Consider the following 14,517-nt stretch of genomic DNA (forward strand, 5'->3'; position numbering starts at 1 on the left):
TATATATATATTGTTTTCCTGGGTAAACTAAAATACCCCCCCCCCCAGGAAAGGCCCTTAAAATGAAAGAGTACAAAATGTTCAAAAATGGTCTGGCAATAAAAGTGCCAAATTGGCTGGCAGCGAAAGAGTTAAGGTATGGTGATCCAAATTACAGAAAGACCCCTTTTTACTTTGCCTTATGTAGATCATTATAGACTAAACTTGTAATATTATATACTGCACAATAACTTTATTATAGTTACGTTAATGTACATCAAAGAAAAATAGATGTGACCTCATACATATATTAAAAGGAACAGTGCATATATATATGCAGTGTTCTAGCATTGATTGATACTGTAGTCTGAATGCAGCAAGAGAGCTACAAGTAGAAAAGCTTTAATATAAAAAAGTCAGGTTAGAATTCTGAATGATGAAGACCAAACTTGAAAAAAAATTACATTAGAGATGTGCATATTTTACATTACATTACATACATTATATTTTACACTGGTTTATATTATAAATAATGCAGTGCTTTTCACTAGTTTTTCTTTTAACAATATTATTGCAACTGTCCAACCTCAATCCACTCTTTAGTCCTCAGCAGTTGCCAGACCCCAGAAGTACACTATTTATTATCTCTATAATGCTCTTTTGTCCAGAGTCAAAATAAATGAACCCCACTATCAAGTAACAGTTAAGGTCTTAGTCTTGACTTAAGCCAATTTGATTTTGCTAAAGTGTGACAATTCAAATTGAGAGAATCTTTCAAATCGTCGCACAGCAAACTTGAATTTATCAGTCTGACGCAGAGATACTCAAATTTGAGTTTTTGAGCAAAAAAACAGCATCAAACATCCCAAAATTTGTGAAGGTTAAAAACATCTTCAAATGGTTAAATGTACAGCTGCTATTGACTTTTACATGAATTAGACAGGTTTCAGATCAAGTATTTTCAGATTCAGACTTTAGGCAGCTTCAGGGCACAACAATGGGACTCGATTCTATCTGACTATTAAGATTTCAGCATTTGTTTATATATAACATCAAAAGATATCAGCACTCGCAAAAAAATTCTTGCTGTTGCCTGGGTGCACTCCACGGGAAAACTGAATCCACATCTGACACACTCACAGGTCTCACATTAGTAGAACAATTAATTTATTCATTGGCCCATATATATATATATATATATATATATATATATATATATATATATATATATATATATATATATATATATATATATATATATATGGAGTCCCACAGTACCAGCACTCAAACCGATGTTTCCAGTAGTGCACGATCAAAGGTAGGCATGTATATAACACGATGGATCAGCACACACTGTAATTTTGCGAAGCAATAGTGTTTATTTCATACAAAACACATTTTAATCCTTTAAAAATGTGTTTTGTATGAAATAAACACTATTGCTATATATATATATATACCAGCCAGATTTTTTTTTTTTTTGCTGATAGCACCCAGGCACGGTACACTTTTCAAACGAGTAGTGCCGGCCCCACACGGACTATATAGTATATATATACTGATCCAGGTGAAGTGAGTGCACATTTGGAGCCAACAAAAGGTATTTTAAAAAAACATATTTTATTAAGTTAGTTTAAAAAAACAGGCCTTGGATCAGCATTTATTACATTCCATGAGTAGCACCTGGGTTTTTTGCTAAACATAGTGGTGTGCGTAAAAACAATGACTTTCTGGTCATTGTTGGTCTTAATAAATCCTCACAATGTTTTGCAGAAATTAACATCATCTTTTAGCTGACTAACACTTTTGTGTTATTCTAAAAGCTTCTTATTGCAGTTTGAATACAGAGATAACAAATGGTGGGATTTTGAATAAAACAGGAATTGAACTTGGATCTAAAGTTTACTACTTCTGCAAGCCTGGCTACAAAATGATTGGGCACAATTATGCCACATGCATAAGATATTCAAATGGGATGTATGAATGGGCTTCTTCTGCTCCAATATGTAAGGGTAAGTTATCATAATCTAAACTATGTTCCCTTGTATTTCTACAAGATAAATTGACATAAAAACTAAAACCTCATGCCAATTTAGTAAGATACTTCTATAGTCAGGGTGGGAGATGGGGTACTGTTGTCTTAGGCTTGGTCAGGTTCTAAATAACTTTACACACCACAGCTTTCTGATCTGAAGTCTACCTCTTCAATAAAGCTTCAACCTGAACGTAAAATCAGTTTAGTTAATAAAACTGATATCTTGAATCCCAAGTGCTTTTTGAATGCGACCTAAGGAGTGCCCTTTTGTAGCACTTAGTGCTCTAGAGCTTTTACCGGGGAGTAAACAAGCACTGTTAAAATATTAGAGACAGCCAGTAGAATGCAATATCAGTATATCAGTGAGCCAAAGGCTGGCATGATCTGCTAAGACAGTACATCAACTATTTTCCTGGGTGCGGGGCCCTTTGCATAGCATATCTAATACTGACAATTCCAGACCCATGAATAACAAATCCAACATGAAGCACTTTTATGCATGCAAGGGAGGGTAATGTAAGGTGGCATTAAGGTCATAATAGCAGACCCTTTTACCGTGGGGGCCCTGGGGAGAAGGCAAGGCCTTAGACTTGTTTCAGAGTCTGCTCTATGGTGCCACTCTGAATTCTGTTTTCTCTCAGTCAACCAGCCAGCTAGCACTTTTGTGGGGGCAGCAAATGTTGCAGTGGTAGTGGCCCAGGAGGGGGCACCCCTAGGAAGCTTGTTGTGCATCTGTCCTAAAGTAATTTCATAATGGTTCTCAATGCTCACATCTTTATTTATTTCTATATATTAGGATTGTAAGGATTTATAGATAGCATTTGTGCAAAAAAGAGGGAATACAGAAAATCTGTTTTTAAAATTTTCTTTATTGGAATCCAGGAATCATATGTGTCATTAAAAGGTCTGTTTGTCCATGGATCTGGAATAAAAAATGTATTCCTAAATGTTAGGATGGTATAGGTGAACATATTGGCATTAAAATGTTAAAACAATATTTATTTGCATGCAGAATATGTACTGGTAAATTAATCATTATTGTGTTGCAAGGTAATTTATACTAACTAGTATTGGAGAACTGATTTCCTTAATCATCCAAGTTTTCAGTACCGTGTATTAAATATAAAATATGTTTTACTGTTCCACATTTAAGGAGTTAATGTTTCTGCTGTTTTAAGATATACATTTCTGTGAATAGAAAAGCACCAAGCTTCTAAAGGCATCACTGAATGTGATTTTCTGGAGGTATTGGTGATTTAAAATATTTAAATTTATGTAGATTTCTTAGAAGACATGATGTATAATGCCCTTATTGTAATTTATGTTTTAGCTGTGTCCTGTGGAATTGCCCAGTCACCTGGAAACGGTTCTGTTTCAGGAAACGAGTTCACTTTAGGAAGTAAAGTGACATATGAATGTAATGAGGGTTACAGATTGCAATCTAGTCAACAATCAACAGCAGTATGTCAAGAAGATGGATCATGGAGTAATGCAGGCAAACAACCGGTTTGTCAGCGTAAGTATAAAAGAACATCATTTCTTTTTACACCGTTAAAATGCCTGTCAATACTTTAGATTCAATGTTTTCCTAGAATAAAAGTATTATAGAACAAAACTGCTTATATTTAAGCATGTACTAAAAGATAAATGATAAATATTTTACCAAAATACAATATATGTAGTGATGGGTGAATTTGTCCCATTTTGCCTAAAATTGTTGATGCCCACGCAATTTAGACGCCTGCATTAAAGTTAATGGTCATCTGAATAATGTTGATGAGCGTCGGTTTTGACGCTAGCGACTTTTCCGACACACGTCCAAATTTTTTTGACACCGGCAGTTTCGCGAAATGTGGAAATTCACATGCAAATTCACACTTGCCGCATTTATTCGCAAATCACTATTTACTGTTTATGTCATGTTTAATCAAATTATTACTTTTCTTAGCAGCAATACTAATTCTGTTATTGACTATGAAGATTTTCATTCATCCAGGTCAGAGGTAACTCTAAAAGCAACTGGACTTACTGAGTAATCATAGAAGACGTTTCACTACTCATCTGAGCAGCTTCTTCAGTACAACTAACTGGTGTGGGAAGTTCTCGGCATATAAACTCTTCCATTAATCCAATCACAATGGCACATTGTAACTCTTGAAAGAGGTGACATCTGAAAAAAATCACAGAGGTGTCGATTCTGTGTAGTTACTGTGATAGGATTACCAATGTGCCATGCAACTCCTAGAAACAGGTGTTACTTATGAGAGTTGCATGAATGGATGTGTGAAGTGTTCTGAAACCACTGGGATACAGATGTTAGAACAGCATTGTATGTAGCAGACAGGTGGTGTCGAAGACCCCCGCCTCTGTTCAGGGATCGTTTCTCCACCTTGACATGAATCGCCTCTTTCACGCCTCGTTCAAACCAGGGTCTTCTTTATCCAAGATTTGGACCTTGCTATCTTCAAAGGAGTGTGCCTTGTCTTTTAGGTGTAGAAAGACAGCTGAGTTTTGCCCTGTAGAGTTCGCACTCCTATGCTGAGCCATTCGCTTGGTGAGCAGTTGTTTTGTCTCCCCAATGTATAGATCAGTGCACTCCTCACTACACTGGACTCTGTATACCATATTGCTTTGTTTTTCTTTTGGCGTTGGATCCTTTGGGTGTACCAGTTTTGTCTTAGTGTGTTGCTAAATTTGAAAAACACAGGGACTTGGTGTTTGTTGAAAATTCTCCTGAGTTGGATAATCCAATCACAGTAACTACACAGAATCAACACCTCTGTGAATTTTTTCAGATGTCAGAGTTTTTTATTATTATTATTAACATGTATTTATATAACGCCAACATATTTCGTAGCACAGTAAAGTAAATGTGATTATACAACTAAATCACATGAATTATATACATAGAACATATGGAGTTACATACATCACAATCAATACAGGTACAAAAAGTGAGGAAAGGCCCTATGCATAGGCATACACTCTAAAGGGAGGGGAGTAATACACAAGGTGTGGGAGTGGGCAAGATCGAATTAAGTGGGTGAGAAATGTGGTACTGTATGTGGTGTTGCATTTGGTAGTTAAGCAGAGTGAGGGTAGGCTTCTCAGAAGAAGTGCGTTTTTAGAGATATCTTGAAAGCAAAAAGATTGGGAGAAAGTCGGACAGATAGTGTGAGAGAGTTCCAGAGGAGGGGTGCAGCCCTTGCAAAGTCTTGAATGCGAGCATGTGAGGAGGTAATGAGAGAAGAGTTGAGTAGCAGGTCAGTAGAGGAGCGTAGAGGGTGAGTATATAGAGATGAGTTCAGAGATGTAGGGTGGGGCAGAGTTATGAATTGCTTTGAAAGTCAGTGTCATTAATTTGAATTTGATTCTGAAAGGTAACGGAAGCCAGTGCAGGGATTGACAGAATGGCGAGGCAGAGGAGGAGCGGTTGCTGAGGTATATGAGCCTCGCAGCAGTGTTCATTATGGAGGCCAATTAAAAGAGAGTTACAATGTGCCATTGTGATTGGATTAGTGGAAGAGTTGATATGCCGAGAACTTCCCACACCAGTCAGTTGAAGCAGTGAAACGTCTCCTATGATTACTCAGCAAGTCCAGTTGTTTTTAGAGTAACCTATACTAGATGATTCTGTTATAACTATTTTACTTTTGTTACCACTCAAGTCATTAACTGTAGCTTTTAAATGCAGAACATTATAAATAATGAAGCTCTTCCAAAGACTCGGTTGCTTTATTTTATTCCTATATAATGTTGAGAAGAACCAAGCAATGTTGGAAATATTGACTACAAGCACACGTGCGGCCTCTTTTTTTCTGCCAAATCTTCATTTCTGTAGTCTGTAACTACTCTTCATTCTATGTCCTTGCACCTAAAAGTTTCTAAGATTCTATTGGTTACAATCTTGAAGCCTGAAAAAGCCTTAAAAGTAGAGGAGAGTACTTCAAATATTCAAATATTTTAAAATGACATCTTTTAGCAGAAAAATTTTTGAGATGGACCCACAATGGAAAGGAATTACCAAAACAGGAAATTATATAATAATATCCCTTTAATACAGGGCATGTTATATACAGCAAGAGGCAATTAAATGTCTCTGGATAATAGCAGAGCAGTGCAGAGTGAATATAATAGAGGTGAGTCCGTTTCCAGACCTCTATTACTTGAGTACAATCAGGCTTAGCAGTGCACTTGCGGTACTTCCAGAAAGCACTCTATTGTCCATGTAAGTCTGGCAGAAATGATTCTATCTTTTAGCTGTTCAGAGAAGAACAGCATGTAGAAACCAATTCAAGCCCTGTTTAGAATGGACTTCATTTTAGCTGAGTTTGAATCCTTAGCAGCGTTATTTGTCAAGACAGATATGCGTACAAAGAGAAACAATTCTGGGGCCATTTAACATTTACCAAAATTGCTCATTACACATTCCTGATCCAATCTACTATCCTATTATTCTTTGCAAATATTTACATTATAAATACAAGTGCAAATACAAGTGCAGTTACATAATTAGACAATAGCAAGCCTTATAGCAAATCCATGGAATCATTTTAAGTCCTAATTTCATTTTTATAGGCTTTTTTCATTCTATCTAGCACAGTAGTCAATAGGATTACATTCATGAGAAATCATTCAGTCCTTCATTTGTGACTTTCTAGGGTTTGTGGTCTCCAACAAATAAAAAGTTCAAGTTAAAAAAGTTAGCCGGTATTTAGTATGCATCTTTGGCAGCCATTTCTCTTTATTAGCTTTGCTCATCCATACACTGCACCTCCCATTCATAACTGCTTAAGCGTTTTCAGTGTGCAAGGGTATTGTGAGTGAACTTTCTTAATTCCAGTCTTAAATGGATTCTGTCATGATTTTTATGATGTACTTTTTATTTCTAAACGATATTGTTTACATTACAAATAATTTACTCTACCATTTAATATGTTATTCATGAACCAACAAATTGATTTTTAGGCTGTAATATTGGTGTGTGGGCTGCCATCTCAGGCCATTGTGCCTGATCCTCTGCTTTTAGAAAGAGGCAGCACTTCAAAATGCAACTGCTTTCTACAGTTCACATAACTACCACTGGATGGTATATCTGGTTGCCTTCCCATTGTTCTGTTGATTGGTTGCAGGGGGAAAGGGAGAAGGTTGATATTACCCCACCTTGCAGTGCAGCAGTAAAGAGTCACTGAAGTTTATTAGAGCACAGGTCACAGGGTTTAGGGCACCTGGGAAACTATCACGTCTAGCCCCATGTTAAATTTCAATATTAAATATAAAAAAAAATGTTTGTCAATTTGAAAAATGTAATTCAGTGCAGGATTTTCCTGGAGCAGAGCTATTAACTGATGCATTTTTAAAGAATCATGTTTTCCTGTGACAGAATCCCTTTAAGTTATCTATTGGATTGACATCTGACTGTGTTCTTTGTAAGCCATGTATGGGTATATTTTGTGCCTTTATGCTTAGGTCCATCATTTTTCTGGAAGACAAATATTCTCCCACAGCTCAGGTTTCTTTCAGACTGCATTAGGTTTTGTTCCAGGACTTTACTGTACAGTGCTTCATTTATTTAACCCTCTACCCTCACAAGGGTACCAGGACCTGCTTCAGAGGAGCATCCCCGCAACATGATGCTATTACCAACACATTGTATGGAGATACATTTTAGTTGCTGAAATGAAAAGTATTTTCACCTTAAAAACCTTATATACATTGAAATATGAAAATAATTACAAAGGAAACAAAGGAAGCAAGAAAGTGGTTTTGTGTTTGTATATTAATTACACATTGTGCACAATACATTTGATAAAAAGCTGCCTGTCCTGCTTACTGGTTTATACAGAATTGATTAAATGTAGCAACTTACATATTCTTATTGAGTTTGCAATATTATGAAAGCAGGAATGTGAAGATATTCATCATTGTTATTTTATAAAAGCTTCACTGATTAGAGCTTTCCAAAACAAAAAGACAATTACATGGCCTTGACAGTTTAATTTACTTTTCATTTTAAAAGGCAGAGTTGAGTAGTAAATGTGGAGTGTTTCTATTGATTAAAGGCATTTTATTAACATACAGTACCATCTAGGGAAAAACTAATTAACATATCATTTATTCCTGTTACACAAACTTCATGTTATAACCCGTGTTAAATGTTTTTGGGGGTTATGGGAATTTTATTTTAGAAATTGTTATTTGCAATTTGTTAAAGAGTCAGGATTTTATTAATTTAATTTAAAAAGTGGCAGACTAATAATACTGAAATACGACTGTAGGAAAAACATTAAACAAATTCCCTAATTCTCAGTATATTTGTCAGTTATTAATTATGTTAGTTAAAAAGATATATCCAACAATACAATACAGCAATAGGTGACAGTGGGTCCAGTGGAGCTCTTTTGTTGCTTATCTATTTCTTCCATGCACAAGCCAAAGCAAGGTAATTGGATACCCCAATGAGAATTTTTAAAATACTACCCATCCATCACCTATTTGAGGGCTATTGGAAATCTTGCTAGTAGCATGTCAGCGAAAATAGAATTTCTTGCATCCCATATATTGCAAGGCAGAGGAACAGTATTTATTCCCAACACTCTATAGCAACAGAAGTTTTATTATTTACAAATGAACACTGTTCTGTTTTTGTTATTATGTGTGAAATCTCGCTTTCTGTCTCTCTCTCTCTCTTTTCCTTGCAACAAGGCAGCTAGGTCCTTACCATGTAAATAGACCAGGAAAGGCAACATGGTACATCCCTGCATGTGGCACATTATTGTGCACATTATTAGTGAAATATAATTGACTAACTATATGAAAATATAAACCTGAAATGTACAAAAAAAAAGTGTGGTTATTTGCTCCATCTTACTGTACTGGTTACACTTGCATAGTATAGACTAGTTCCTTTCATGCTGCGCACCCACTGACTCCAAAAATCCCTGGCTCTCCCTTCTGGGATGTACCTTTTACACAGCTCTGACGGACCCCAAGGGAGTGCAGGCCTGGGTGTAATCTCACCTTCCTCTGATAGTTACGCTATTGGCTGTTTACATATTTTAATTTACTTAAAAGTAAATTTATATAAATGGGCTGAGTTACTAATATAGGTATTTCATTTCACCAACACAGTTAACCAAAGCAATCGAACCTTTGGCTTCATCTTCTAACTTGTACCAGACTGTTAAAAGCTACTTGCTGATTACTAAACTGCAGCACCAGTGTTAGCAAATAAACTGTAAACTCTTTTGTTAAGCCGAAATGAAATAACGAAGTGTGATGCAACCCCCACTCTGTAAATGCAAGACACAACCTGCACCTGATTTGCATCAAAACTAGGGATGAGTAAACTTTTCACAGCAAAACTTGAGGTTTGTCAGCTACAATAACTTTTGCAAACCTGGGGGGCGTGTCTTGCCACTGAGTGATGCGGCTGTGGGTTTGAGAGGCTCCGTCGTATCTGCACTGTTAGAGGCTCTACTTGTTTCCTAAACATGGGGAAAACAGGCAAGAATAAGGCGGAAAGGGAGAAGACCCCTGCGAGACGACAATCTTTATCCCAGCAGGAACTGGCGCCGCTGTTTGTGCGGAAAAAAAATGAGCGCACACATTCCAAGATGGCGCCGGCTGCTGTGGAACGCGATCAGCTCTCTGAAATGGCGCACGACTCCTCTGATCAAGACAGCGATGGCGAAGGGGATGAGAATGTGAGTATACAAACTTACCTCGCTAATCTCCCCTCTCGCTCAGATATCAAGGAGATGCTTCAGGATATGACTGCGTCACTGAAAGGTGAGCTGCAAGAAATAAAAAGGGACATGTTAACTATTTCCAAACGCACAGATGATTTGGAAACTAATCAATCCAAACTTATGCAGAATGACTTCTCCCTCCACACCCAAGTTACCTCCCAAGCCCGCACGATTACTGATTTACAGAGGCAGTTGGAGGATATGGAAAACAGGGGTCGCAGAAATAATATTAGGGTGAGAGGCCTACCCGAAAATGTCCCCACTGAAGGAATCTTCCCTGCCCTGCTACAAATTTTTAATAACGTTCTGGGGAGAGATCCTGATATGGCGATCGAAATCGAAAGGGCCCACAGGGTACAGAAGCCTAAAGCTGCTCCTCTTAATGCCCCTAGAGATGTGCTTTGCTGTCTTAACAGCTTTAGACTCAAAGAAGAAATTTTACTTAAAGCTAAAGGCATGTCTACTATTTCTTTTGAAGAATGCAATTTGAAACTCTTCCAGGATGTCTCTCGTGTGACTCTAATGAAAAGAAGAGCACTTAAACCCATCACTGAAATCCTAAGGGAAAAAAGCCTACCATACAGATGGGGATTCCCGTTTGCCCTGATTGTTAATAAAGATGGAGGCCAAGTAATGCTTCGACACCCTGAGGATACTTCATTGTTTCGGAAAAAGCTACAGCTTCCACAGATGCCACTACCAGGATGGGCTGCAGAGTCAAACCCGACACAGGAGTTTGACTTTGATTTGCAAGGTAATTGGTCAACTCAACGTACCCCGAAGCGTACTCCAAGAACCCCAAAACCGGCGAGCTCCAGGGAAAGATTTGCATCACCTATTGGATCAGTTAAATGATTTTATTGTCCAAGGTTAATTTGTGGTTGCGTTCAGACGCCTACTTACCTGACTCTTTGCCTATTCTTTTTTTTTTGAAATGATCTTTTCTGATTTCAAGTTTGGTCAGCCCTCTGATGCGTAAAGTATTTCTCCTTTTTTATTTATTTATTTTTATTATTATTATAATTATCATTATTCCTTTGTTGAAGTTACTAGGTTTTATATTCTACCTTGATTGTATTTTATATGAGGCTGCTGTTTCCCCCCCCGGTTATATTATTATGAGCCCTTATGTGCAGATAAGTTCTGATATCTGAGCTTCCCCTTGTTCAGTCGCCCCTTGGTGACAAACTCTTCCCCCCACATTTCTATGGCCACTAGGTTTCACTGCCAGAAGGGGATTCGTTCCCTGCATTCTACTGGCTTGGCCATGACTTTAACCCCTAATTCCCAGTTATCTTTACCTTTTATCTTTCCCTCCCCCACCCCATGCTGGATAAGGTATGTAACAAGTGCTACACTTTCGCACTCAGTTCTTCAGATATGGATGTATGGTACTAAATTTTTTGATAATCCTTTATTGCTTTATTATGGAGTGTAAAATCATCAGCTACAATGTCAATGGGTTAAATAACCCTGTCAAAAGGTCGCAGATTTTTCATGAATGTGTCCGATTAAAGGCTAAAATTGCATTGCTCCAGGAGACCCATTTTAAGGAAGGTAAACTCCCTCGTCTTTCCCTTAAACATTATCCTATAATTGCTACGAGTAATAATCCAGTTAAAAAATGTACTGGTGTTATGACATTAATTCATAGAGATGTTCCCTTTGTAGTGAAAGATCAAGTAAAGGATAAAGAAGGGAGATATGTTATTTTAAAAGGGAAAATTGCCGACAAAACTATTACTATAGCGAATGTTTATTCTCCTAACTCTGAACAAGTGAAATTTCTGTGTACTTTTTTAGGCGTTTTACGTTCATTTGCTGAAGGTGTCATTATTTTGGGGGGTGATCTCAATATCCCTTTAAACCCATTGTTGGACACCTCTACTAAGAAATGTAATATTCCCTATAAAGGCCTGAAGAAAGTTAAAAAAGCTTTAAATGACATGCAATTAGCTGATGTATGGCGATGTTTGAACCCCCACACACGGGATTTTTCCCATTTCTCAAAAACCCACCTAAATTATTCCAGGATAGACTATGTATTCATTTCTCATAGTTGGCTCACCTACTGTAAAGATGTTTCGATCGCTCAGACTACTCTATCAGATCACTCTCCAGTTGTGGTCACTATCTCCATTCCTGCTGCTAGCAGACCAGTATTTAATTGGAAATTAAACAGTACAATATTATTAAGAGAGGAGACTAGAGAGGAAATACGTCAGATGATAGAGAATTACTTTAAAGAAAACTTCTTACCTGATACCAACCCTGGGATTCTTTGGGAAGCTCACAAATGTGTCCTGCGAGGTCAGTTGATAGCTCTATGCTCTAGATTAAAAAAAAACAGGGAACTTAAGGTTAAATCACTATTGTCAGATATAGCTATATTGGAACAGACGCATAAACAATCTATTGCTCTGTCCACCCTCAAACTACTAGAAGAGAAAAGGATTCAATTGAAAGCACTATTAGATCAGTTCTCATATAAGGCCTATCTGAGGTGTAAGCAAAAAACTTATGAATTGGGTGATAAGAGCACAAAACATTTCGCTGGCATCTTAAAGAAATTACAGCCTAATACTTTTATTCCCGCCATTAAAGACAAAACCCAATCTATTCACCATTTAACGCCTCATATTACCAATTGTTTCCAACAATTTTACCAGGATCTTTATGGTCTGGAAAATATCAATGCTCCAATTAATCCCAGGAAGGAGATAGATAAATTTATTAAAGAAGCTAAGTTGCCTACTCTAACTCAGTCGCAGGCTCAATCTCTAGATGGCCCTTTCACCAAACAGGAGCTGCTCGATACCATTCATTCTATCCCCGCAAATAAATGCCCGGGGCCAGACGGTTTCAATTCCCTGTATTACAAGGTCTACTCTACCGAGCTATCTCCACACTTGCTTACTTATTTTCAATCTATTGACACCCGTAATCAATTTCCTCTTCAGGCGAAAGAAGCTCACATTACGGTAATACCCAAACCGGGTAAGGACCCTTTAACTTGCTCTAGCTACAGACCAATATCTCTTATTAATGTGGATATTAAAATCTACGCAAAAATTATTGCTAACCGTATGAAAAATATATTACCCCAGCTGATTAATGTGGATCAAGCAGGCTTTGTCCCAGGCAGAGAGGGCAAAGATAATACTTTTAAAGTTATTTCACTAATTCATTATGCCAAACAAAAACATATTCCTTCAATGATCTTAACAACTGACGCCGAAAAGGCTTTTGATAGAGTTTCTTGGAACTTTCTCTATCAAACATTGAGGGGCTTTGGGCTAGGTGAAATACTCATCCAAAGAATTGCAGCTCTATATCATACCCCTACAGCTAGAGTTAGAATTAACAACACCCTTTCCCAACCGATTCTCATTAAAAATGGCACCAGGCAAGGATGCCCCCTTTCGCCTATTCTTTTCGTCTTGGTCATGGAGACACTATTGGCCCATATAAGAAATAATGAAGACATTGCTGGACTTGTTGTAGGTACATCTGAGCATAAAATCGCAGCATTCGCTGATGACCTTTTACTTTTTCTAACCAAACCCATTCTCACTCTCCCAAATATTATGTTGCTGCTGTCAAGATTTGGTAAGCTATCAAATTTTAAAGTTAACTTGAGTAAATCGGAAGCGTTAAATATAAATCTGACTACTGTTGAGAAACACTCTCTTGTGAATAATTTTCCCTTTCAGTGGGCCCCAAATAGTATTAAGTACTTGGGTGTACAGATTTCCGCTAACTTGACAGATCTCTATCAACTGAACTTTCCCCCCCTATTGAACAAATTAACTACCCAATTGAATTCCTGGAAGACTTTAGGGCTTTCGTGGTTTGGAAAGATTCAAGCCATTAAAATGTCAATTATGTCACAAATTTTATATTTATTTCAAACTCTGCCTATAAAAATCCCTAAAACATTTTTTGCCAAGGTCAAAAGCCTGTTCAACCGATTTATTTGGGACGACAAGACTCCAAGACTTAAACAGGAAATGCTTACCCTAGCAAAGGATAGGGGCGGCCTAGCCCTACCCGATCCTTTTCGTTATTATATCTCTGTTCATTTGGTAAGAACCTTTCATTGGTATCTGAAAAACAAAGATAAAGTATGGATCAATATTGAGCAGGCTACGACAGTAATTCCACTAAGTAACCTATTGTGGTCCCAGAAACAGAATGTTCCTAAGACTGTTAGATCCCATCCTACGGTTATGGCGACTTTGGAGATTTGGTATAAATATAAGGAGGTTTACAAGTTAATTAATCCCTTTCCGTTACTTCAACCACTATTACTAAATCCAGATTTTCCCCCCAGCCAGGAAACCAAAGCATTTGACAGATGGAGTACATTCAACGATAGAGATACCAAACTCTCGGATTTTTATAAAAATGGGCGGATTATTAGTCTGGGCGAGGTTCAGAAGAGATGGGGTCCCCATCCGAGAGATGTTTGGTGTTATAATCAACTTCACAATTATCTCTCTAAAGTTTATACTAATACCATACCCTCATCACCTACTATATGGGAAAACCTCTTATCTCTTCAATCTCCAGTTCTTAGACCCCTTTCTCAAACTTATAAATTATTGCAAAAGAATAGCTTGCAGTATAATCTGAAATACTTTGATCTCTGGGAGAAGGAATTGGATATAACTTTGTCAGTTCCTCTTAGAAACAAAATTATGGCGAATGTCCATAAAACATCCAAGGCTTCTAGAATTAGAGAGATGAGAT

The 14,517-nt window shown here is 37.3% G+C and overlaps 1 protein-coding gene and 1 long non-coding RNA gene across 2 annotated transcripts in view; one reads left to right on the forward strand and one right to left on the reverse strand.

Moving 5' to 3' along the window:
• The window catches only part of LOC108717438 (CUB and sushi domain-containing protein 1), a 786,063-nt gene that overhangs the window by 703,683 nt on the left and 67,863 nt on the right, over window positions 1-14,517 (forward strand). Inside the window, exons 48-49 of the mRNA XM_041564732.1 lie at window positions 1,803-1,991; window positions 3,345-3,530. Coding sequence (XP_041420666.1) covers window positions 1,803-1,991; window positions 3,345-3,530 — 375 coding nt within the window. The remainder of the gene's footprint in view (window positions 1-1,802; window positions 1,992-3,344; window positions 3,531-14,517) is intronic.
• On the reverse strand, window positions 9,610-14,104 carry LOC121394258. Its single transcript, XR_005961593.1, has 3 exons — window positions 13,784-14,104; window positions 12,025-12,096; window positions 9,610-9,810 (listed from the first exon to the last, which is right to left on the reverse strand). It is a non-coding gene; the product is annotated as an uncharacterized LOC121394258 (long non-coding RNA).

Source organism: Xenopus laevis, chromosome 5S (assembly GCF_017654675.1).
Source record: "Xenopus laevis strain J_2021 chromosome 5S, Xenopus_laevis_v10.1, whole genome shotgun sequence".
Classification (NCBI taxonomy): Eukaryota; Metazoa; Chordata; class Amphibia; order Anura; family Pipidae; genus Xenopus; species Xenopus laevis.